The 27,307-nt window shown below is 44.5% G+C and overlaps 1 protein-coding gene across 1 annotated transcript in view; it reads right to left on the bottom strand.

The window, feature by feature from the left end:
* The window catches only part of RPL26L1 (ribosomal protein L26 like 1), a 313,721-nt gene that overhangs the window by 285,964 nt on the left and 450 nt on the right, over positions 1-27,307 (bottom strand). The window contains exon 2 of the mRNA XM_044069871.1: positions 2,823-3,020. Within this exon, the coding sequence (XP_043925806.1) occupies positions 2,823-3,015 (193 nt within the window). The 5' untranslated portion in view covers positions 3,016-3,020. The remainder of the gene's footprint in view (positions 1-2,822; positions 3,021-27,307) is intronic.

Below are 27,307 nucleotides of genomic sequence, written 5' to 3'. Positions count from 1 at the left end.
CCATAAGTGCAAAAGAGCAACAAAATTCAGACATCTTTACAATTTATTCCTAGTAATTACGCTGCACTGTGACATATCAAATATTCCACAGTGTTGTCAGTTCAATCATTTAGCATTGAAGACATTTCCCTACATACAATTAAGATAAAACCTCCCTTCTTTGTACCAAATTATGCTGCCCGACATTTAAATGCAGGGCATTTTAGACAACCTTCCCACTTCAAAAAAAATTCAGCTTGCTGTTCTCTTCAGATGAAACAGGTGCCACAGAACGTTAAAAAGCGAAGATTTACAATGTCACAATTTTTACTAGGTTAGAAACAGTCAAATCATGCTTTAAATATGACAGTGTAGGGAACATCTAGAAAAAAAAAAAAAAAAGACACCAAAGAGGAAATTTACATTCTGACAACCAGGATAAGTCCCCATTAGGAAAAAGGCCACTTAAGTGTGGCTTGAGGTGGTATCTGTACATACTAGGGAAAATTTAATCAGGACACCAAGGAAATTGTTCTATGCTTTTCAGTAAGCGCTACAGAATCTTTTACATCCACCTAAATCACTGGCAACTTAGGTATAGGAGAACAAGCTTTATGCCTCATTTGAAGAGCCATGCACAAGAATACAGCACCAATCTCATAGCAAACTGCTGAGCCAGTAATAGAAGATGAATTCAAAACACATGCTGTGGGAACAGAACCCACAGTTAAACATTTGCAAGAATGCACAAACAAAATTATATATTTTACATAAAAAATGTAGTTATGACTGTGTTAAAACAACCAACCACTAGCCACACCTGGGAAAGAAAAAGGCACAGATATTAGCTTAATACAGTGTACCTCATACAAAGTCTAATCCCAACAGGTTATGCACAAAGGACCGCCATCTAAAGATGACTTGACCTGGTGCAGTCTGCTGCTGGGGGTGTATTTCAGCCAATTCTCCACCCTATCTACTCAGCAACACTAAGGGTGGGACATGCACTGTGTGTGTCCCTGAAATGCCATTCACTTCCACAAGAGGCAGATGGCAGGACACTCCATCCAGCCTCAACGCAGGCTATATGCATCCAACACTTTGCAGCACATCAACAGTTCAATATTAAAATTGAAGGACCACAGCAGGTTTACCTACACCATGAACACATCAACTACTACCCCTCTCTACATTATCCCTTGTTTTGCCAACTGTAATAAGGCTACCACATTCACACATACTGGAATTTCATATATTCCTTTTTGATGAGGGCCTCTCACTTGCCCTTTATGCCATTAACTCTATCTCCAACCAGTTTGCTAAAAGACTTGCAACAAACTTCTTTCTCCTTTATAAAATACTTCACAATCTATTCTACTCCTCAACACCAACTTCCTCTGTACACACGCACAAACCATAATGTCGTCTACCTTTCCTTATATTCTTTTGCTCTCCTCTCACTCCATCCAATCTACAACCTCTTACTCCACCCACCTTCATAACCAAAACTTAGGCCCCACCATCTCCTGCAGGACTCCCTTCCCTTCTCCCACCCCTACTAATCCATACATAAAACACGACCAGCTACTTCACTTGATCTCTAATAAAGCCAGCAGTAATAACAATAAGCTTGACTAAATATGCGCTTTTCTTATCGCTTATGGATCAGACATCCTACAAAGAGGCATGGTTCAAAAACACATTCACAATTTTTTCAATGGCTATAATTACACCTTTGATATCAAATGTAGTAACAGACACGACTGGCGGGACCTTGCTCTTATATACATTTAATCTAAAACTAGAACCAGTTTCTCAAGCCAATTATACATCCAAATGGCTAATAACACATCTGGAAATAGCAATGTTATGGGGGGGGGGTGAGGCATGGTGCAAGGGGCTTACATTTACAAAATATGTCGTGTATTGTGCATTTATGTTTTCTATTAATGTATTACTTATTTTGCTGGTCAGGTTTTCAATGGGCTGATCTCAAAATGGCAGGCATTTTATATCTAGAGATGTGAAAGGATAGAGTGGATCTTGCATGACCGGTCTCATTAAACAAAGTTATAGTTACATCAGTTAAAACTATACATGAAGTTTAGCTTGGTATAACTGGATTAAGCTGGATGGCCTCCCTTTCCAGTAAAGGACCCAAATATCCATTACTTCACCAAAATTATGGTGGCTTCCAGATTTAGCAAACTCAGTTTCTGCCCTGCAAGACTTCACAACACTTGTTGAATAATGTTCAAACATAAAAGCAAACATCAACATATTCCAAACCAAAACACAACAGCATTAAATTATAGTTTTGTTTCAGACAACCTGAAAATTATAGCCAAAAATCCTAGAAACCCCCAACATCTAGACGCCAACTTGAAGCAAAAAACACCACAACAATCGTGTTCATATTCTGTAATTACCAGTTCTTCCCAAGAGTTTTGGAAAGCAATAACACAGAAATTTAAAAAAAAAAAAAAAAGGAAAGGTGACGGATTCAATAAAGGTACTTTTGACTTTGCTACTACATGCTCTGTGCAGGTAGAGTGCAACACAACCAAGAAGCTAAGAAACCTGGCTTACTCACAAGACCAGGAGTCACATACAGGACACTACACGTGACATAACAGCAAGTTATAATGACACAATAATGCCGCAGCAGGTAGACACCACAGACAGGTATGTCTGTGCACCAAAAAGAACATAACCCAACTCCCAGCTAAAGTTCTGGTGACCTATTGTCAACTTTACAGCAGTAAAGACGGTGGCACCTAACATTAAAACTTACAACCAGAGTACTAAAAAAAGTGAACAAAATGACACCAAGCAGATCAAACTAATTCCAGGAAGAGGAATAGTCACCTGAACTTCATCGTCCTTTCGGATGGGCATTGAGCGAACATTGTATTTAGCCCTCAGCTCCTTAGACAAGGGAGAAGACATAATTTTCCTACGTACGTGAGAGGGTGCATTGAAATGTCTCTTACGGTTCTTGCTACGGTCCGATGATACAAAAGGGTTGAACTTCATGATGGCTACATAATGAAGAGAGAGAAGAAAAGAAATCAATGTAGACAACATCCAACCACTATATTTTGAACTTACTGGTAGTTTTGCACATAACCTATAAAAATCAAAAGATCAGTTTACAAAACCATTTAAGAGACATTTTCTCTCAAAAATCTAAAATTACTACTACTTAGTTGACTGGCTAGCAAGCTTGTAAGGGAAAGCATCCTCAAGACATACTGGTTGCCAATGGAAAGAAGCCATTAATAAAACTCCCAGCTGTGGCCAACAAACACCAATCTGCATTTAACTGCCTTGCTTCAGCTGCTCACATTATGTGCTGTAGCAGTGTGTTTTGGTTTAAACTGCATGCATGCTATTCTACACGTCAAGATCACAGCAGAAAAAACAGCAAGCATAACAATTTATTTTCTTTTAACGACTTTCTTAGACTTGACAACCTCAGCAGACAGTATATAAAACAAAAACATACCTATGCAGGGGACTAAACCTCTATGCTGTTAATGAGTGGACAGAAAGTACTATTAAGTTCTTGAAAAAGGAAACAAACTTAAATGTCTTCATTTAAAAAGTATTATATTGTTAGGAATTTTATGCTTGTGATCACATATCTGGCATTGTGCCCAAGGTACAAAGTTTGATTCTTTTCATCTTCATTTGCCTACTGTGTGACACTGAAGAAGTCACTTAACTAAGCAGCATTCCCCACTTGTCCACTGATCTTACCCAGTCAAACAGTAAAACAATGCATTCCATAACGGAGGGCAGGGCTCCAAGGTTCCAGTGATCTTACCCAGTCAAACAGTAAAACAATGCATTCCATAACGGAGGGCAGGGCTCCAAGGTTCCAGTGATCTTATCCACTCAAACAGTAAAATAATGCATCCTATTTAGGGGCGCAGTAGAGTTTTGCCACCCTGTGAAAACAAAGACCAACTTTTTGTTTAGCTTGTGTTTCGGTACAAAATCACCTGAATTACAAATACATGAGTTCAGGTGTTCATGCACTACAGTTTACAGTTCTATGCAACTTACTACGGAGGAGTTGTGTTCAGAGCACTTTGGTCTTCAACAATCATTGCACTCCTAGTTAAGTTTTTAAAGGCAGAATGCCAGTCTGAGGCATTCTATACCAAAAAGTGTAAATGTACAATTTATAGGTTTTTTTTTTTTTTTTTTTTTAAGAGAGAACTTTTGTCAATGGATAACATTACTAGGGCTCTCAAACAATATAGCAATATGGTGGGGGCCAGTTCCAGCACTGAGCTACAAAGACAAGAACGGCGCACACAGATTTTTTTGTAAACGACTGTTGAATTTACAAGGTTTTGTGTAAAAAGCACCAAAAGATGGAATGACACATGGTTAAATTAAGGTCAGAATGCCCATTAGAAAATAAAAAAAATAAAATATATCATTGTCAAAATACTATGTTTAAAAAGTGCAGCTAATAGTTTTCTTCACAGCACAACAAAATATTTTTAAATTAATTACAGTACATCAGCTGCGTATATACTGTATGTTAAGAAAAAATTGCCCTCAACATCTTTTCTTGAAAATTTCATTGGAATGTGACATTTAAATTTGAGATCCACAGCCCATAATCAGTAGCTTTAGGACAGTTTAAAAATAGTCAAAATCAGTTAAACTTGTTCCATTACCTGTACCTAGACACTTGCACCTCTAATAGGATCATGAAGGGAAAATAGAAGTTATGTTCTTACCATAACGTTCCATGTTAGTTGTCTTCTTCTCGCCTTCTTCTTGCTGGATGGGTTCGGAGCCGACCTCGCCCGACTGCCACTCTAAAAGCTCGAGAGTTGGTTCCACCGGCTCGAGGCTCCCCTTATATCCCACAATGCTAGGCGAGAGTTACCTCAGATCTCGTTTGTAAGCTAACCCCAGCTTATAACAGAAACAGTATAACTGTAAAACAGAATCCACCTCTAACAACAGGAAGAAAGAAGGGTGACCTACATCCTGAACCAAGAAATATGCATAATAGCATATGTCTAAGAAAGAGGTGGTAGAAAGAGAGGTCACGATCACAACTCCTCTAGGTCTGTCCAGGCCAGGGGGAAGGAGGGTGGGGTAAGAAGAAGGCGAGAAGAAGACAACTAACATGGAACGTTATGGTAAGAACATAACTTCTATATGTTAAGTTGTCTATCTCGCCTTCATTCTTGCTGGATGGGACCGCGTCCTAGCACCTTGTCCCGGTGGCCTAACGGAACAGACTCCTGAGAACAGTGGAACCAAAGTTAGCTCTATGCCTAGAAGCTAAATCCAACTTATAATGAGAAATAAAAAAGTGTGAGGAGTAGCCCAAGTAGCCGCTGCACAAATGGTGTCAATAGGCAGTCTGTCTTGGAAGGCTAAAGAAGTAGCCAAAGCTCTGGTGGAATGGGCTTTAGGTTTATTAGGCAATTTTTGTTGTCTAATTTCATATACCAGGGAAATCAAAGATGTTAGCCATCTGGATAATGATACCTTTGAAACTGAAAGTCCCTTTCTGCTTTCCGCATAGGAGACAAACAGCTGATCAGATTTTCTGAATTGTTTTGTTCTATCCAAGTAGTACCTTAATTGACGATGAACATCCAGGCAGTGTAATTTTTGTTCAGACCTATTGGAATACTCTGGAAAAAAGACAGGGAGGTCAATGCTTTGGTTTAGATTTGATGTTGAAACCACCTTAGGCAAAAAGGACGGGTTAGTTCGTAAGGATACTCTGTCCTTATGAAACAAAAGATAAGGAGGACGACAACTGAGTGCTTGAAGTTCTGAAACTCTTCTAGCTGATGTAATAGCTACCAGAAAGAGAGTTTTTCCATGATAATAATTTCAAGGAACAGGAAGCTGCAGGTTCGAAAGGGGAAAGAATCAAAGAAGCAAGAACTAAATTTAGGTCCCAAGGAGAAGGAGGATTTCTTATAGGAGGTCTGAGAAGAAAAACTCCTTTCAAAAAGGCTTTGCAAAGTTTGTGGGACATTAGGGCAGATTCAGAAATACCCACATGGAAGTTAGAAATAGCTGCCAATTGAACCTTAAGTGTATATGGAGATGAACCTGCATGGAAGAGTTCAGCTAGAAAATCAAGGACTAGTTGGATGGAAGCGGTGAAAGGATCTATGTCCTTTCCTTGTGCCCAATATGAGAAGCGTTTCCACTTACTCAAATAAATCTTTCGAGTGGAAGATTTATGGGAAGCTATCAATATATCTCTAACAGAGTGAGATAATTGAGGAAGCCTGGCTACGGTTGGAACTGGAGGAACCAAGCAGTGAGGTTCAGAGAGGGGAGGGAGCGATGAAACTGACCCGACTGATGGATCAAAAGATCTGGAACTAGGTCCAGATTCCACGGTCGCTCCAAGAGAAAACGATGTAGAAAGGGGAACCACACTTGTCGAGGCCAGTAAGGAGCAATGAGGATCAATGAGGCCTTCTGAGCGATGGCTTTCTGTATTACTTGAGAGATCAGTGGGAAAGGAGGAAATGCATACAGAAGTCCCCGGGGCCAAACTTGGACTAGAGCGTCTCTGCTGGGTTGGCCTGGTAAAGGGAATAGAGTGAAATATTCTCTGCACTTGCTGTTTTGGGGAGTAGCAAAAAGATCGCAGCAAGGCTGACCCCACTTGAGAAAAATTTCTCTCACTACAGAGTCTTTCAGAGACCACTCGTGAGGCATGAGTATAGCTCTGCTCAACTTGTCCGCAATGTGATTGGACTTCCCGGGGATGTGCGTTGCTATCAGAAAACGCTGAGAAGAAATCGCCCATTGCCACAGTCTGAGTGCTTCTCGACACAGGGGGTATGATCTGGTTCTGCCTTGTTTGTTGATGTACCACACTACAGACATATTGTCTGTCTGGATTGCAATTGTTCCCAAGGGAAGAGAGTCTTGAAGGGCTTGCAACGCTAAAAGCACTGCTCTCATCTCCAGAACATTTATGTGCAAGTGGCATTCGTTTGGTTGCCATGTGCCCTGGACTGTCCTGCCCTGATAATGCCCCCCCCACCCGATCAGGGAGGCATCCGTTGTCAGTGTAGCAACCGGAGGAGGTGGAACAAAGGGTCTTCCCAACAGGAGCTGGGGGGGAAGACATCCACCACATGAGATGCTTTTTGCACGCCTGCGTGATCACAATGGTGTGAGACATTGGAAGTTCCTGGTATGACCATTGAGTAAAAGCATCCACTGAAGGATCCGCATGTGGTATCTGGCTAATGGAAGGAGAGGTATGGCGCTGCCATGATTCCCAACACCTTTAGAACTAACCTGGCTTTGATTCTGTTGTTGTTGAGAAGAAGTGACACCAATTTGTGAATGTCTGATATCCTTTGGTGTGTTAGCCTTGCAGACATGTTTATAGTATCTAGATTTGCCTATGTAGGTAATAGTACGACAAGGCGACAAAACAGACTTTTCGCAATTTATTGAAATACCCAGTTTTTGACAAACGCGAAAAGTATAATCTCTGGCCATCAGAAGGAGATGCTTGGTGGGAGCTGTGAGGAGCCAGTCGTCCAAATATGGAAACACCTGGAATCCTTGTCGCCTCAGGTGAGAAGCTACCACTGCCATGCATTTGGTAAACACCCGGGGCAGTGGTGAGACCAAAGGGCAGGGCCCTGAACTGAAAATGACTGGTTCCCAGCCTGAAGCGGAGGAATCTTCTGGAGCGTCTGTTCATTTTTATGTGATAGTACGCATCCCGAAGGTCTATAGAGCACATCCAGTTTCCTTTGCCCAAAAGGGGAAGAATGGATTGCAGCGTGACCATCCGAAATCTTGTTTTCTTGACTGACTTGTTCAAGACACTGAGATCCAATATCTGTCTCCAGTCCCCTGTTTTCTTTGGAACTAAAAAGAACCTTGAGCAGATTCCGGATCCTTGTTGGTCTACTGGCACTGGCTGAATTGCTCTTTTTGCAAGCAGTTTTGAAATTTCCAAAGCTGCTAGATCCCTTTGAGCGGGTGGAACATCTGGAAGGGATTTTCTTGACTGATTTGGAAAACGAAGAAAGGGGATAGAATAGCCTTCGGAAATGATGGACTGTACCCATTTGTCTTGAGTCAGGGATAGCCAGGCTTCTGGGTACAGTGACAATCTTCCCCCGACTGCCTCCGAAGATGGGCAGTCGGGCAACACCTCAGGGATGCTGAAAGGGCTTATCAGGGAAGGCTTCCCGATTGCCCTGGTTTTGCGGACCCCCCCTGCCCCTAGGGCGACGTCTACCATTGTTATTCCCACCTCTGCCTCTGGTAGGAAAACGACTCTGTGCGTCAGGCGAAGTCCCTTGAGATTGTTTACGGAACCACATCTTTCCACCCTTCTGGCCTTTGGGGTAAGGCCTGGAAGGAGTCGAAAAACGGACTCCGACGGCAGAAAGGGTCTTGCCATCAGTCTCGCACCTAGTCAGGGTTTCTTTCACTTGAGGACCAAAGAGAGATGATCCATCAAAAGGGGAGTTCGTGAAAGATGTCTTGAAAGGGTCCGCAAAATTGCATAGCCGCATCCAGGCGTGCCTACGTAAGGCTACACCTGTCCCTGCGGCTCTGCTCGCTCCATCGGCCGCGTAAGAGAGGAGGCGCATGGAGGAGTTGGATATGGAATTAAGGGTAGCCAGCTGCGTGTTCATCTTGTCTTGGAAACCCGCAGCTGTAGGATCCTTTAACATTTCACTCGCTTCCTTGATCAAGTCCCTTTGAAGACGAGTGAAATGGCACAGGTAGTTCAGAGAACGCATGGTAAATGTCGCTGAGGAGAACATCCGCTTCCCGTACCTATCCATGGACCTAGATTCCTTGTTAGGTGGATGGACAGGTACTGAAGGATCAGCCAGTTCCTTCTTTGTGGCAGCAGCTACCACCATAGCATCCACAGAAACTCCTTTTGTTAAAAATTGCTTGTCTGCTGGAGCTGTGATGAACTTAGAGGGTCTCCTGGGAGTGGGGTCCACTGAATCAGGAGCCGCCCATGCCTTCTTAGCAACCACCTGCATGAGGGGGTCAAGGGAGGGACACCCAGGAGGTGGAAGGACGAGAGCCAACGCCTCAAGATACACAGATTCGTCCTCCGAAGGGTTGAGGGCTGGCCAATTTCCCTCTGTTTCAGGATCTCCAGAATGTCTGCAAATGAGACATCTTCAGAAGGGGAACGGGGAACCCTCAGAATCATCCAAATCTGTGTCTGACGTGATAGACTCAGGTGAGTCAATGTGTTTCCTCTTGCACTTCCTCTTCCGAGGGGGCTCTTCTGCCAATTCAGGAGAGGCCTCGGAAGAGGATGAAATCCCCACAGGGGGCTCCTGAGGAGCTGGCTCTCTGCGGTCCGGGATGAGGGAGTGAGTCGACTTACCCTGAGGCAGCATAGAGGGAGGGGCGGACGGAGCAGACTGTGGAGTAGAGCCAGGCTCTAACACACTCCGCATGACCTCGAATGCACCCCTGTCAGGCAGAGCCAGAGGTCCCCGCTCCGAGGAGCTAAGAACCCCCCTCGGCACCGACAGTGATGGTTCCGAGGCCGATGTCGGAGCCGAACTCACCAGCGCCGAAGCCCCGAGAGGGAGAGGGGGGTCGGACAAGGGTCCGATGCCACTCACACCCTCGGAGCCGACGAGGGAAGTCCGGCGCCGAGATTCTTCCAAAGAAGAAAACGGAGCCGACGACGGAGCCGAAGACAATTGTCTCGGCTCCGACGTAATCACAGTCTCGGCTCCAACGCGACCCGGCTCCGAACTCAAGAGAGTCGAAGGAGGAAAATGTTGATGGACCGGGGCAGGCATCGACTGATGAGTCGGGCTCTGAAGCATCTGGGCTAGTGCCTCGGACTTAAGTAGTCGACTCACTACCCTCTGAAGGTCATGATCCGACAGCCTCGATGACCTAGAGGAGTGAGACCTTTGGCTCCGTTCAGACAGCAGGGGAGATCCTGGAGCCGAATGAACGGAGCCAAGAGATGGTGACCTGGACCTCTTCCTAGTTGTCGGCTCCGAAGGTCTGGTCGGAGCCGACACGGGAACCTCAATAACCTCGGCTCCGGTCGGAGCCGAGGGAGCCACAGAAACTGTGGGCTGAGACTTATCGGCTCCAGCCGGAGCCGATAAAGGCAAAGGTTGAGTAACCTGAGGTCTCGGCTCAGAAGCCGGAGCCGAAGACCTCGATGCCTTAGAGGGCTTCCCTGTTGAAACTGACAGGGAATCCTCTGGCTTCAGTAAGCCTCTAAGAATTAATTTGTTTTTTCTTTCCTGCAGGACCCTGGGGCTGAAGCCATGGCACACAGCACATGAGTCCTGCAGGTGCAAAGGCCCCAGACAATAGACACAAGAAGTGTGAGCGTCTGTCAGAGACATTTTCTGACAGCACGCATCACACTTCTTGAATCCGGAGACCTTTGCTTCTTTAGACATTTTTTTGACTGACAGGTGTACACAAACACTCACACAAACACACAAGTTATACCCTGTCAGGAAAACACAATAAAATAGTAGTAATACTAGTATTTAAAGTACAATAAACTAGAATAACTACAAAAAACACACACACTCCACTAGGGAAGGGAAGGCCTAAGGCCCAATGGAAGAACCAAAGGTTCTTGGGGAAAGAAAACGGAAATATTTAGGGTCAGGAATAAAGTTTTCTAATCTACACTAACTAAGAAAGAATATTAACTTAAAGGGGGTTTTAAAGAGTAATTTTTACAAGAAAAATTAGCACTCACCAGGAATCGGTAGAAACAACCAACCTCGAAGCTGTAGCGGCAAACGAGATCTGAGGTAACTCTCGCCTAGCATTGTGGGATATAAGGGGAGCCTCGAGCCGGTGGAACCAACTCTCGAGCTTTTAGAGTGGCCGAGTCGGAGCCGAGGTCGGCTCCGAACCCATCCAGCAAGAATGAAGGCAAGATAGACAACTTAACATCTGCAGTTTCTCACTTTTCCCTGGTACTACCACATCAGTGTATTAAAGGTTCAAACAGAGTGAATTTTATGCAGAAAATTTAGGGCTTTTCCAGCATTTTCCTCCATTTTAGGCCTGCCTGAAACCAGATACTTTTGAAACAGAGCCTGCCGTCTTGCTCAACAACCCTTCTTGTACCCCCATCCCACCTCACGAGAAGACATTTGGAAAAAAAAAAAAAAATTTTTTTTGAAAGGATCCATCCCAGCAGCCAAAAGGGAAATTGGCTAGTACCTTGCCCCTCAATACCACGCAAATCCAGATTCAGCTCTGTCTACGGTTCTGGTAGAGTCTGCTTCGGCCCCGATACTTTTGGAGCAGATTCGGAGCCGGCCTCCTAGCCTGGTTTCGGAGCCGATAGGAAAAGTCTCTCGGCCCCCTTCAGTTTCCTCCGGGCTTTCAGACTCTGATGTAGATAGGATGGTCCAGAGGCTCCTCCAGTCACCTGTCTTATCCAAATTATTTTCGGCTCTGGCCCAGTCGGCCCTGGAGCCAGCCCCTTCGATACAGTTTCTTCCTCCTCAGACAACCTTGGTGTTGGAGTTCGTAGAGTCGGGTGAAGTCCTTGAGGCGGTCCCGAGACCCACTGCTAGTCTGTTGGCACAGTCTTCAGCTCCAACCCTTTCTGTGCCTCCCAGAGGTTTCGGTTCTCGGGTGTCCTTAGCCAGGCCCGAGGGGGACTTGTCGGGGCTTCTGGTTTCGGCCCAGAGTCTCCCTCTTGGCACCTCAGCTAGGGGAACCCCGACACCGGTCATGGTCTCGGGGACGGGCCCCTCCTCAGATTCTGGTGGGTCCGCCTTCGAGGCTACGAGGAGCATGCTGGCCAAGTCTCTAGTGAGTTCAACCGAATCTACGACTCCTTCCCTAGACACGGCGGCTAGAGCTTCTGGTGCCCCCCTATCTTCTGACAGCGCGGCTCCTAGGCCTGAGGATTCCTCCTTGTGTGGTCCCCTTTTTTCCGAGGAGCCTTCAGAGTTCGTGCCTGAGGAGCCCCCTAGGAAAAAATTGTGCAAGAGGAAGCACAGACTCCCCAGATGTGTCACCTCAGACACCGACCTCGATGATGCAGTGGGGTCCCCCAAGTTGTCCTCTGTCTCGTTCTCCGATAACCCGGAGATCTTGAGACAGAGGGGCGACTGGCCATCCAAAACCCCTTCGGCGGAGGAGTCTGTCTTCCTCAAGGCCTTTTGGAGCCCAACCCTCCACCTCCTGGGTGTCTCCACCCTTCGATGAGTTACTGGACCTTATTTGTCGAAGGGTGTGGAAACACCCTGATTCTGTGGAGCCAGTTCCTTCTCGCCCCAACAAGTTTTTATCCGCACCCCCCTGGCAAGGAGTTTCTAACCAAGGGAGTTCCGGTTGATGTTATGGTGGTGGCGTCTGCCACCCAGCAAGACGTGGTAGAGACATCTACTTCTATCCATCCTCCTAACAAGGAGTCCAGGAGCATGGATAGGTACGTGAAGCGTACCCTGACGTCAGCGACCTTTACCCTGCGGTCGCTGAATTATTTATGTCATTTTACGAGGCTCCAAAGGGATCTCATAAAGGAGTTGGGAGATTCCCTGTCGGGTAACGTGCCTGAGGCGTTGACGCAGTCTGTCAACGCCCAGCTGTCTACCCTTTCGTCCATTAACTCGTCCATGAGGCTCATATCGTATGCAGCCGAAGGGGCGGGTAGGGCAGCGAGTTCAGGCGTAGCCCTTAGGAGGCAAGCCTGGATGTGCTTGTGTCACTTTGCGGAGGGGTTCAAGTCTTCCTGACGCTCCATTCGATGGATCCTCTCTCTTTGGACCCAAGGTGAAAGACACTCACTAGACGTGAGCAGGAGGGTAGGACTTTGTCTGCCGTTGGAGCCCGTTTTTCGCTTCCCTCGAGACCTTACCCCAAGGCTCAGAGGGGAGGGAAGATGTGGTTCAGAAAGACCCAAAAGTCTTTCCCTGCCCATCAGAGTGACCCCCCCCAAAGGCAGAGGGGGGGGGGGATTATTCTGGAAGACATCGCTCCAGAGGCGGCGGAGGCCCCCGCAACTCAGACCACCGCAAATCCTTTTCTTGTTCCTCCGTCCAGTGTCCCTGAGGGACTGCCCGACTGTGCGTCTCCGGAGCCAGTCAGGGGTCGATTCTCAATGTATCCAAGGGCCTGGGGTTCCATTACTCAGGATCAGTGGGTGCTTCGTATCATCACCAGAGGTTACACTATTCCCATTATCCGTCCCCCTCCACCGTCAAGGAAAATCCCGGACATGCCACCCAGTCAATGGGATCAAGCAGCCATAGAGGTCGCAAAGCTGCTCGGAAAGTGAGTCACCCAGCCAGTCCCCGCAGACCAGACTGGATTAGGAACTCTCTCATTTTTGGTGCCGAAAAGAACAGGGGACTTGAGACCCATTCTGGACCTCAGCCACCTAAACCGCTTCGTAAAGAAGTCCAAGTTCCGGATGGTCACGTTGCAAACCATTTTCCCATTGCTGGAAAAAGGAGTATGGATGTGTTCCATCGATCTCAAGGACGCCTATTATCACATCAAGATAAACAGGGCGTCCAGGATACATTTACGCTTCCGCCTAGGAGCCAGTCACTTCCAGTTCAGAGCCCTGCCCTTTGGTCTCACCACAGCCCCCAGGGTGTTTACCAAATGTCTGGCAGTGGTGACGGCTCACCTGAGACGTCTGGGATTCCAGGTGTTACCGTATCAAGACGACTGGCTCCTCACCGCCCCCACCAGGCATCTTCTTATTCAAGTCGTGAGTGTAACCATCAAGTTGGGACATCTATTAGGAATTGCATTCAACTGGGAAAAGTCTGTATTGCTGCCGTCACAGCGTGTTGCCTTTATAGGCGCAGAGCTAGAATCTGTCGAGATGCGAGCATTCCTTCCAACAGAGAGGATAAAGATACTACAGGACCAAGTCGTAGCCTTACTACCCCGAAGCAAAGCCCCAGCCAGGATGGTCCTTCAGCTTTTGGGGTCAATGGCCGCCGCCATTCTTCTGGTCCCTCTAGCAAGATTGCACATGCGAATTCTCCAATGGCTCCTGTCGACCCAGTGGTCTTACCAAGATCTGCCCTTGTCCTTCCCGATTCTCATCATGGAAACCTGCCGGCGAGATCTTCGTTGGTGGCTCCTCTCCTCCAACCTGAACCAGGGGCGACTCTTCTCCCCCTTCCCCTATTGCCACAGTGACCACGGACGCCTCCCAGATAGGGTGGTGGGGCATTACCTGGACAGGACGGTTCAAGGCACGTGGCAGGATCACGAAACCCACTTACATATCAATGCCCTGGAAATGAGGGCAGTGCTTCTAGCATTGCAGGCACTTCACAGCTCTCTTCCCAAGGGTACCATCGCAATTTTCTCAGACAATATGGCGGTAGTATGGTACCTGAACAAGCAGGGAGGAACCAGGTCTTATCCTCTTTGCAGAGAAGCCATGAGAGTTTGGAACTGGGCGATCGCTTCCTAGAGATTTCTAGTGGCAACGTACATTCTGGGGAAGTCTAATGTGATAGCAGACAGGCTGAGCAGAGTTATTCTGATGCCTCACGAGTGGTCCCTGAACGACCGAATAGCGGCTTGGATTTTCTCCAAGTGGTGGTTTCCCTGTTGTGACCTTTTCACCAGCCCCTGGAACGCGAAGTGCAGCAATTTCTTCTCCCCGATTCCCCCCCAGGGGGAGTCACCCAGGGACGCTCTAGTCCACAATTGGCCCTCCGGTTTGCTCTACGCCTTCCCTCCGGTCCCACTACTGCCAAAGGTGATTCAGAAGGCGATCTGCTTGGGAAGCAGCATGACTGATCGCACCACACTGGCCTCGCCAAGTTTGGTTTCCTTTCCTTCGGAAGTATGCAGTGAAGGATCCTTGGATTCTGGACCCAGTTCCAGACCTCCTGACTTCAGTCGTCAGGCCCATCCATCACTGCAAACTCTCAAGCTAAAGGCTTGGCTGCACCACTTCCGACCTTAGTCGGACAGCATATCCTTTCGCCCGAGGTGGTCCGGATTCTGTCTTCTTCTCACAGAGCTTCCACTAAGGAGATTTCTTCTAATAAATGGAAAAGGTTTGCCATTTGGGCCCAGTGGCACAACCTTGACCCTCTGACAGCCCCGGTGTCCGCAGTATTAAATTTTTTTGGCAACTCTTTTTAGACAGGGTTCCGCTGTCTCCACGCTTAAAGTCCAATTGGCAGCGATTTCTAATAATCATGTTGCCTTTGAGCCTTCACTCACGAGCCATAAGTTGTGCAAGGCCTTTAAGGGAGTTTGGTTGCTTCGCCCCCCGGTGTCACAACCTGTTTTGCCATGGGATTTGAATGTAGTTTTAGGAGCCTTGACGTCTCATCCCTTCGAGCCGGCGGCCACTTGTGAGCAAAAGTTATCATCTTGGAAGACTGCCTTCTTGGTAGCTATTACTTCAGCCAGAAGAGTTTCAAAGCTTCAAGCCCTCTCTGTTAAGCCCCCTTATCTGATCTTTCACAAGGATAGAGTATCTCCAAGACTAAACCAGTCATTTCTTCCAAAAGTTTCTTCTGCTCTTTGTATGCAGCAATCTACAGAGCTACCAGTTTTCTTTCCAAAATTTTCCAACAAGGCAGAATACAGACGTCATCAGTTGGATGTGCATAGACAACTGAGGTTTTACTTGGATAGGACACAGCAGCAGAGGAAATCAGACCAGTTGTTTGTGGCCTTTGCAGATAACAGGATTGGCAAAGCAGTAACTAAGACCACTATTGCTAGGTGGATTAGGGATTGTGTTTCATTTATTTATGCATCAACAGGAAAGGACCTTCCATTTCCAGTTAGAGCACATTCTACTAGGGCTATAGCAACTTCAGTGGCCTTCCACGCCAGACTGTCGGTGGATGAGACATGTGCAGTGGCCACTTGGGCTTCTCCACATACTTTTATTTCTCATTACAAACTGGATGTGGCCTCTACAGGTCGGGCGTCCTTTGGTTCCACAGTGCTCAAGAGTGTTTTCCAGTGAGCCTCCCAGGATCTAGGTGCTAGGGATGCTGTCCCATCAGTTATGAATGTAGGCGAGATAGGATCGCATTACATCTTTTAGTTATGTACTTACCATAACGATAGATGTATGTGATCCATCTCGCCTACATTCTTACGTACCCACCCTCCTTCCCCCTACCTGTTGGATCTGGAGGAAACACTTTTGTACAGTCGGAGTGGCTCATGTGAGTGAGTTGTTGTGGGGCAAACAAGATCTGGGAGTTTGGGCGTGGTGCATCCTGGGATAAGGGGGTTGGCCCAGCCAGTAAGAGACTTTGTGCTAGTGTATTGGCCGAGTCGGAGCCGATTCTCAGCTCCGAGCCCATCAGTTATGAATGTAGGCGAGATGGATCACATACATCTATCGTTATGGTAAGTACATAACTAAAAGTTTCTCACTTTTCCCTGGTTCTACCACATCAGTGTATTAAAGGTTCAAACATTCAAACAGAGTGAATTTTATGCAGAAAATTTAGGGCTTTTCCAGCATTTTCCTCCATTTTAGGCCTGCCTGAAACCAGATACTTTTGAAACAGAGCCTGCTGTCTTGCTCAACAACCCTTCTTGTACCCCCATCCCACCTCACGAGAGGACATTTACAAAAAAAAAAAAAAGTTTTTTTGGAAGGATCCATCCCAGCAGCCAAAAGGGAAATTGACTGGCACCTTGCCCCTCAATACCAGGCAAATCCAGATTCAGCTCTGTCTACTGTGTAGAGACAGCATGTGGGAAGGACAAACCACTTAGCTTCTTAATCTTGAACTAACTTGTGTTTCCTCCCTCTCCACTTAAAAATGTTTACAATTTATTTAGCTGCTCTTACTGAACTGTGTTCTACCTACTTTATTACCTTATTTTGCTCTGCTGTGCATTCTTACTCAGCTGCATTTATTACTGCTTGTTAGTAGCCTCAAACTTTTTTTTCCAATAGCAATTTTATCTTGTGCACCAAATACAGACTAAGTTATACACACACGAAAAAATACACTCATGGTTACACATATATTACAGCTAGAAACTACTGAAGACATCTACTCTAAATCAAGAAACTATTTACAATATCTACAAAAGTGCTACAAATGCTGAAGTGAGAAGAATATGAGAGAACAAACATGAATTCGGTCTAACTTCATACATTAAAATGAGCTACGGTATTACCTTGAGAAAAATGGGCTTAATATACATCTACCCATTGCATAAGATAACACTGTTGTCATGTGTCTAAAATATGTTCAAAGAGTAACTTCCAGTACTTCTGATAAGAGACACGTGTCTTTGCGTTCCTTATAATAAAGTTTGAGGGGAAATATATGTTGTTGCCATATTTCTGAAACCATTCCATGAAAGTTTGGTATGATCCAACCAATTTTTGGTTATGTACAGTCTGATTAGAGAACACACAGTAATTAGAATGTGAAGTTTCAATCTGGAGAGTTTTGATTCAGTAATATGAAGAATGGCTAGCTCCCAAGATGGGGTCGATTTATAATATTCCATCTTTTCTCATCGTACCTGGGGAAGCACGCACAGAGGAGCAGAAACTTAAGCAATAGACCTCACAGTCAAGCCATCTCCATTTAAAATGCTGTTATATACACAACTAATGATTAATAATGCCTATTACACCCCAACGATTTTGAACAATTTGATCCAAAATCCTCATCATCATGCACTTGCCATTCATTCTCTCAAGCGGATCTCCTACATGTGTTATGTTTTTGCAAATAGCCTCATTAAACGTATCTGCTATTCTAAGCATCTTAGTTTTGGTTTTAGCACTTGTGCTTCAGGCCAGTTATTTTGCATTTAAGAAGGTTTTTTGTGGTCTACACTCTTGTGGACAAACTCTTATCAAAACTCTGTCTCCATAAGTCCGCCAAGTATTCAGAACACTATGTCTGGACAACTCCAGTCAGTTTCTCTTGCCAACCTGGTTGACATGGGCATACAGAATGTAGCAACTGCCTCATGTTCAGACAGTCCTCTTCTCCTAGCACATAATTCCGTCTACTTGTGAGAAATGCATCTATATCAGTAACCTGGAATGCATGCCCTTTCATACTACAGTCAGTACTCCTGACAGAGGAGAATGCCAGCACAAACACCACACCACTCACATCACATAACCAAGCACAACACAAATCTACCTATGCAGAGGTCCTCAATAAAAACTTAAACAGAACCCTCACCCGAAACACAAACATTCCACACACAACACCAAAGACATCACATGCAGCAGACAACACGCCAGTGTTTCACAAACACAGCCCATAAGAGATAATAAACCAAACATACCAGTTACTGGCAACTCAGTTGTGAGATACAATGTCCCCCTCACAAGGCTCAACAAGGTGGTCACGGTCAGCTGCCAGAATCCACCAGGTCACGCACGCACTTCAGTCTCTCCACAAAAGGTACAAGTATGTACTCTGTCATAGGTTGGTACTAGGCTATTGGCCCTAGGGCCTACACAAGCCTTGCCATAATTCCCTGGATATTTCTTCCCACAATATTTACTTCCCTGGACCCCTGTCTAGCAGGGTGACTGACGTGATCCCAGAGGTGAATTTCCCAGAGGTGAATTTCCTATCTCCCATCCAATTGTCAAGGTTCCTTTTGAAGAGGGCCAAGGAGGTGCTCTGCTTGACATCTATGGGCAGTCTATTCCAGAGTATGGGGAGTCTTTGGGTCAGAAACTTATACCTCCAGCATGTTTTGTTCATTGTGACAAGGTTTAGATCCCTGGAGCATGTAGCTCTGAGGGACTGGGATTTCTTTAAGTGGAGCATGTCCAACAGCTCAGGGTTTGACATGGCCTTGTATGTTAAGCAGTGATCACTGCTGAGTAGACGATATGCCAGAGTACAGCTGGAGTTGTTTTTAGATGGTCAGCATAGGGCATCTGCTTTAGGCCTGTGATTCTTTTTGTGATGTTTTTCTGTGGCCTTTCCAGCTGTTGCAGAGGTCTTGTGAGGTACATACCATATCAATGTCGATGTTGGGGTGAATGACTTGATATGTACCTCCCTGGACTATACGAAGAGAGAGACATGACTGACCTCTCAAAGTATGTATCCCAGACAGGTATGACCGTAGCCCTAAGCAACATTCTACCTTCACCAAGAATGATACCACAATACCAACAAAAATATAAGTGACTTCAATAATTGGCTTAGTTTCTGCTATCTTTCCAAGGTGATCCAGTATCTGTCTGCCTGGGATGATTTGGATGACAGGCCTAGATGCTTTGCCAGAGGTGGCATCCACCTGTCACCCCTGGAATTCCGGATCCTGGCCAAGGCGCGCCTCCCCCATTGTGCCTTTTTTAGGCTATGTCCCAAAGACAAACCTTCCAACATAAATGATCTGTCAAAAAGCAGACTGAAGGTCATGCCGCTTAATACTAGGAGCATTAACCTGAAAATGCACTCACTGGAGACTTTCCTCACACTGGAAGATGCCAATGACTGTGCGGTCCACAGAAACTTGGTTCAGGGCTGTGGACAGAACCCCCTGCCTTACCAGGCTACACCTCACTTCACTCATTCTGACCGCAAAAGGAGGTCGGGAAGGCTAAGGGTGGTGGAGTCTATCTTCATTAAGGACAGGCACGCCTCCAGACTGGTTTGCCAGCATGCACACTGTAATTACTCCAGGTTCAAATGACAGTTGGCAAGACACCCATCCAAGTTAGCCAGCTATAGACCCCCCCTCCATGACTCAGGACACCCACTCCTCCTATCTACTTGACTCATCAAGGTACCCCCAGCACCCGACTTTGGTGACTTCAACTTCCCCACCACAGACTGGGTGAACTATTCCTGCACTAATGCACTGACCCAGCGATTCCCTGACATCATCAATTCTAATGCACTAGACCAGCTGGTCTCACCCCCCACAAGGGGAAGAGAACATTCTGGACTACTTGGTTCTCACCAACATGGGTGACTGCTGCACCACTCCCATAGTATGTTCTTCCCTAGTGAGATCACATTGGTCTCTCTCATTCGAAGTTTCTATCCCCCCCCACCTCAGCCGCAATCAGGCTAAAACCTTGCCTCATCCATGCCCAACAGAACTAAAACCTGCACCTCAAGGAAACACAAACCTGTCTGGTGGACATACTCTATCAACAGCCTTTACAACAAAAGAAACTGTTGCCAATGGTAAAAAGGAATTCCAAATTGGAGAAACTCCCTCCACAGCCTCAACAAGCAAATTAGATCACTAGTGAAAACCTCCAAAGCCAATTATGTACGGAAACTAATCTCCGAAACAAAGGGGAAACCACAAAGCCTTCGCCAGTTACATCAGGAACCTCCATGGCAAAGCCAAGGTTTGTTCCAAATTAGTACTAAACAGTACCACTTGCACTGATCCTGTTGACTTTGTCTGCTGTTTCAGCGCAAACTTCACCCCCCAAAGGCCCAATAGACACCCCAGATACTTGTCCCACACCTCATATCTCCGTAGATAAAGTGTCAAAGCCTTATCCAAAGCAAAGAACTCAGCTTTCATGGGACCTTATAGTATCCCAGGCCATATTCTGCATAATCTCCAGCTACTTTAAATTTCATTAATTCCTTAGAATTAGTATTAACCTAATATCGTAACATGGAGCTTTTCTCCCCGGGCCTCCACTGAAAATGGACCTGTGTCCAGTCGGACCCTCCCGGTTAAAAACAAAATAAATAAATAAAAACTAGCTTTGCCATTGAACACCCTATTAAACCACAGCTCAAGTACAGGCTTCCTTCCAGCAGACTGGACAACTGCCATTGTCATCCCCTTGCACAAAGGTAGTGCCACTACTGACCCTGGAAACTATTGCCCCATTAGCTTCATAAGTCTGATCTGTAAAGCCATGCAGCGTACTATTATGGATTGCACAAACAAGAACATAAGCAAACTCCAAGCACTTGATCCCACCCACTTCGTATTAGTCAATGGCAGATCTTGCATGTTGAACCTGGTTGACTTCTTTGAGACGGTCACTAAGGCCCTGGATGAGGGTAAGTCAGTACATACAGCTTACCTTGACTTGGGCCAAGGCCTTTGACACAATCCCCCACTCGCATCATCGAAAAGCTAACAACTTCACATAAATCCTTATCTTATCAGGTGGGTGGCCAACTGGCTCAGCGACAGGACCCACAAGGTCAAATAGGCACCTCCACCTCAGACAGCAAACCACCTCCACCTCGGACAGCAAACCTGTCGCTAGTCATGTTCCTCAGGGATCTGTCCTGGGAGCCCTACCGTTTAGCTTCTGTCCTGGGAGCCCTACCGTTTAGCATCTACTTCTCAGAGGTCCAGGCAAAAGACAAAAGGCCTGTAGCTGACCAAGTTTGTGGATGACTAAGTTCAGTACTGTCATAGACTCCCCAAATGATGTCCACATACTGCAAGAGGGTCTCAAAGCAACAAATGACTGGTGCCGAAGTCATGGCCTTAAGTTACATGCAAAAAAATGTTATCATACCATTCAGCAAAAACATGGTCCCTACTAATTACCACAACAGCAACCCCCCTAAGCATACAACCTGTGGTGACAGACCTGGGTACTTAGTTTGACAACAATCTCACATTCGACCATTATGTAACAGTAAGGGTCAGAAAAGCCTTTTACTTGGTTCATCTCATAAGTAAAGGGACTGCATCTAAAAGAAAGGAGATTACCTTTTGGTACTCCCATCATTAGGCCAATAATTGAGTAGAACATCCCATTTGGTATGTACCTCTACAAAAACACCTGCACCAACTGGAAAGGCCACAGAAATACCTCACAAAGATCTACGCCCCCCAGAACCCGCCCTATGCGGATAGGCTCAAATCACTAGCACTCAACTAGGTATCATACAGATTGCTCAGAGTTGATCAGTCTCTCACTTACAAGGCAATATCAGACCTTGGCCCTACTACAGATGCTCCATATCTGTAACGCCTCGCGCATTACCCACTCGAAAGGCCCAAAACTAATATTAGACATAATAAAACCTGCTGGAGAGACAGGTTTGTCTCCCAGAGGCTGCCCAATCTCTGGAATAGACTTCGCATACATGTCAGAGTACCTCGCTTACCCTCTTCAAGCTCAACCTTAACGAGTGGATGGGAAACCACAAATTTGTCCCAGGGGTTCCACCTGTGTCCCTCTGACAGGGGAGACAGGTGCTGACTGAGGTTTCTTTTTTGGGGATTAACTTTTGGCTAGGCTTGTAAGGACCGCAGGGCCATTAGCCTAGTAACCTCCTATTATCCTATGCATCACTGAAGCTTAAAAAGCAATTCATCAATGAAAGAAGGCACACCCTCAGCTTCAGATGACTAGCTGTACACACTTGGGCATTTGTGTGTGTGGGATTAACCCCCACTTTTCAAAACCTACAAGGGATCAACACCCATCTCCCCACCTAAGTATAGTTTGCCTTTGTCATTAGTTGAATCTAGGCTGACAGTGGAGGTGGACATCCTGACTGTGTACTAGACAGCTATAGCTTATACAACAAATATGGCTTTGTTATACTGTACTGGCCCACTCATCATTTTGAGCAGGAATGCACATATCCAGAGTGACTGACAAGCCTAATGCCTGTGATGTGGCATGCAAATGATGAATGACTGGCATGCCATGCAGCTTTGCCAATGACACCATGCATACACCGACTGCTGATTAGTTTTTTCCAAATTAAGGTGGTTTCAAGATAAGCACTCTGTTAACCTGTATTCATATATTTGCGCTTGTCTAGCCCTGCAAGACACTTTTTTCTCTAGGATGCAATGTTCTAAAAGCTCATTATAGTAAGTGGTTGGTCAACAAGGGGTATGATTGCTATCAGGTATAAACATTTACCCTCTTCCTGAATGTAGTGCAATCTCAGAGGTGGTATATTGAAGTAGCAGGGTGTGGGGGTCACTCCCCCCACAAAGGAGGTGCAGGGGGGCTCAACCCCCCTGCAAAACCAAAGGGAAAACAGTAATGTACTGATGCACACCACCGGTACTGCCACTGACATGTATGAATTTATGCTTCTACTTATTTAACTAGTAGAAAGGCAGTTCCTGAGAGCTTTTCACAAACACCTCTGGCCAGAAGACAAGACAACGTTCATATTATTCACAAATATACCAACAGATGACTAACAATACGTGGTACTTAAAAAAAAAAAAAAAAAAAAACTAATCAAAGAAAACCCGTACTCTAAGTTAATAAGAAAAAAAATGACACACGTTATATTATACACACACACACGGCAACCGACAAACACTCCTTGTTCAAATGAATATTCATGCAGCTGAGAAACATGATAATGTTCATTTACGACTACCGTTTCACTCCAACCTGTTGCTGGGCAGGGTTTGGGTGGTGCTTGCTACTGCACATTTGGTGAGCCAGTACAGTACAACATTGCCACAAACATTTTACAGCTACACTGTACTTAAAAAAACTTTGAACCCCCTCTCTCGCTCAAAGTGTCTCACTAAGAAAACTTAAGACAAAAAAAAGATACAGAAAGCACAAACGTACTCTGTCATGAGCAAGAAAAATAAAATACTGCAAATTCAATCAAAATAGGAAACAAAATTAAATTGTGTATGCAAACTATCATTAAACGGGAAATGGGATGTATGCAGGCTTAGGTATATTTGCAACAGTATGAAAACAAAAGCAGGGATACAGTCAGAGACTACTCCACTCAAATAGGTACCCCCAATACAACCATTCTGAACAAGTGAAAAAAAAAAAAAAAAAGACTCAAGTAAACATCCCACGAACAAAGTTGATGAAAACTGCATCCTTTTTGAACACAAAACTGTCAAGAAAAAAATACAAGCAATGTTAATAAAATGGCTATCCTTTTATAAAAATGGTACATGCTGTAAAACTACAGGCTACCAAATCATATATTAGCAGCTAGCAACACAAATGTATGACAATTTCAGGGAAGGCAGGACTGGGAAAAGTGAGAGCTGAATTGCACACATGCCAGGACTACTGCGGGAAGCAATGGTACAACTGCCTATCAGCAACAGGAGAAAAAGGGGACAGTTATTCAAGTAGAACCACCAAGTCTTAATCACAAGTGATAAAGAATAATAATTTCAATCTTGAAATTATACAAATGGACATAACTGCTCTAGCAGTTACCTTCTGCTAAACCTCCCAAACTCATTACAGAATTTCCAGCTTTGGAAATGTATTTAATATGCCCACAATAGTCAAGTTCAGAAATGGGTTGGGTCCCAAACAGAGGGAGTAAACATTAGCACACACCAATAACCAGTAGCCAATAAAAATCCACCAACCAAGCTGACAAAACTACACCAAAACCAAGGTCCGGCACTCATCTATATGGAATATTTAAAATAACCAAGGCAAACATGCAGAGCCAAGAACTAAAAAACTACTCAATACAAACACAAAAAACTAAAAATTAATCTCTCCAAAACACACTAACAAAAAGTGTTAGCTACAATTCTCAAAGAGAAACTGAAAATGCATTTTTGAACGGAGATAGAATAAATAATGTGCCTATACAGTACTGCAAATGCACAAGCATTTATACATGTATAGGTGATGAAAAAAGGGAGCACTTGTTCAACACTGAACTGACAAGGTTAAAAAGCTAAAAAAAAAAAAAAAAAAGAACAAATGCAAAACTACAAGCTGTGCACTACTGACAAACAAATTAAAGCCAAAAAAGCAGACAAATATGTCCTTCCGGAGTAAAACAATACAAAAGGAACTGTAAAAGGTTCAGAGTACTAAGAAAACTTTTTTACACTAAAATTTTTTACAGGAGTTCAGAGAGGACAAAAATGATGTCCCAAGACCTACACAAAATGTTGAGAAACATTCTATTACAGAAATGCTTCCCACAGAGGGGGGAAAAACTTGCTTTGCTAACAGGCATTTCAAGGATGAGAAGTAACAGTAGTAAAAATTACAAAAAATAGCTGACAAAAAAAAGTCACTGAACCTACTGCCACGAATCTGAAAATTACATCACTCTTGCCCTGAGTGACATGCTACACAACACATACAGACTATAAAATGCCAACATGCAAAATACAGCTACTCAGTATTACACACTGCCTTGAAAGGGATACATTCTTGGTCAATTTCTGATGCATAGAAGCAACCACTGCAATTGCTGTACAACACCAAACAAAACACACACACCAACTACTCTGAAAAGCAAACGGTAAAACAGCCAACTAGCTCATATAAGAAACAAGAAACACACAAAACAATAAAGAAGGAAAAAATAAAATGTTCAACATTTAACTTTATAGACTGGCATGTTATTACTGCAAGACATCAGGATCTTCACCCTACAGGTCAAGTCTAGCTTTAGAACTGACTGCTATCAAAGCTGATCAACTAAACTAAGAGCTACATACCGAAAAATGAAAAAAACTGTATAAAGACCATCTTCCAAAGCAGTAAGCTATAAGAACAAGTATACAAATCACATGCAAAATACACCTATCCTGGGAAAAAAAAAAAAATTGATACGGGAATTGAGCTCTCATCAGGGTCTTAGCACTTATTAATCTGGCACATTCTTGCACCAGCAGCATACACTTTAGTAAAAGCTAAGTAAATTACCACTATTAATGAACGGAAACTGGAGACTGCGGTGGTGGTGCTGCGGTAGCGTTGTCACCTCACAGTAAGACACTGTCCAGTTCAATTCTCAGCTAGAGAGTCTTCTGTGTGGAGACATGCGTGAATGGGCGTACATTCATTGAAGGTTGTGCGTCAGAACTGGCAACTCAGCACACAAAAATCTACTGCCAATCATTAGCGGACCAGAGTTCCGCTGTGGCGACCCCTAACCGGGAAAAGCCTCCCCATAAACCAATACTATTACCAAGTTACATTACACACCCAGATGTAGAACAGCTGTAACAATGAACAGAAGCCTACATTAATCAAGTACTACAAGAAAAAACTTAAATGATTAAAGGAGTACCATCTCACTGGTGACAATTTCCTCTTCTCAAAATGAAACTACACATTACATTCTTATACAGCTACCTTAAACAATGATACTTCAGTGGAATGTACCATATTTTAGTTGTTCTGTAGTTGTCAAAAGTACAGCACGGAGCCTTGCAGACTTGAACCAGAAGACGAAACACAAAGCATTACAGAGATTAAAGTTTACATCACATAGGATCACTCATTACTAAGTTCAAAAAAACAGTTGCAAGAAACCTAGATATAGCAGCACTGACCAATGAAGTCGCTATACCCAATGATTACAGTGTCTTACCTATACCCAATGATTAGTGTCTTACCTACAGTGAGACAGTCAAAATAAATCAGGACAAGTCTGATGCAAGTTACAGCCATACTTTGATATTTAAATAAATACAATTTTAGCCATATTTTAGTATGCCACCAACACTTGTAATTCTATATGAATTACAAAAGGAGGCAATTCTGGGTCCACTACAAGGTGCTTAAAAGAGTACTTTTGGCTACCATCGAGACTGTAACAGTACTAATTTCACAAAGTCTAATCGTATTTGGACCTAGGAATTGCATAATAACATTAGAAACCCGAGACTTTAACAAAGCTAGAAAACATATACTGTGAAACAGTACTTCTCTTACATGTTCTAGTTCAACTGTAAGGTTCTGTTAATAAAAACAAACAGTACCAATAGCAGCTGCCTGTGTTACAGTTTAAACCATCAAACACATGCACTGGAACTTATTCAAATCCAACTTGGAATAAGAGTAATAGGTCTACTGTACTTGCCAAATACTAAAGTGAAACATACCTATGTAGCAAAACCACGTTTAACAGAGACAATACCTGTGTAATGTTATCCTAACTGAAATAGATTTATGCACTAAAAAGGACCACGACTTAAACAGAAACAGTCACAAGACTAGAAACTACTTGGCTTCTACAAAAAACACCGAAACAAGTAGAGAACGGTTCTTCATTGCCCCACCCCCCACCCCATAAGTATACTAAGACCATGTGATTTTTTAATATACACTGCAATCGTATCTGAACATGTTAGATGCTGTCACACTGTCATCAAATTCAATACTGTCAAGCCACGCAACACCTCCACGTCTAAAACGTTTTAGACTCGTGCATCAGCACAATTCTACTTTCCAAACACGTCAAGCAAACGACCAACATTATGGTCAAGTTGTTTATCAACATAGTTTAGAGCCGCATCTAATAATTACTTATTACTGCAAACAGCTGCAGGACCAAAAGGAATAGTCTCCGTTTAACTAACAAATTCAGACAGCAATGCTTTACAGCTTAGTGCAATTCACAGCAAC

The sequence above is a fragment of the Protopterus annectens genome, chromosome 4.part0 (genome assembly GCF_019279795.1).
Source record: "Protopterus annectens isolate FY-2018-M chromosome 4.part0, PAN1.0, whole genome shotgun sequence".
Taxonomy (NCBI): Eukaryota; Metazoa; Chordata; order Ceratodontiformes; family Protopteridae; genus Protopterus; species Protopterus annectens.
The sequence above is the reverse complement of the archived record's forward strand: the minus strand, read 5'-3'. Positions and strand labels throughout refer to the sequence as shown.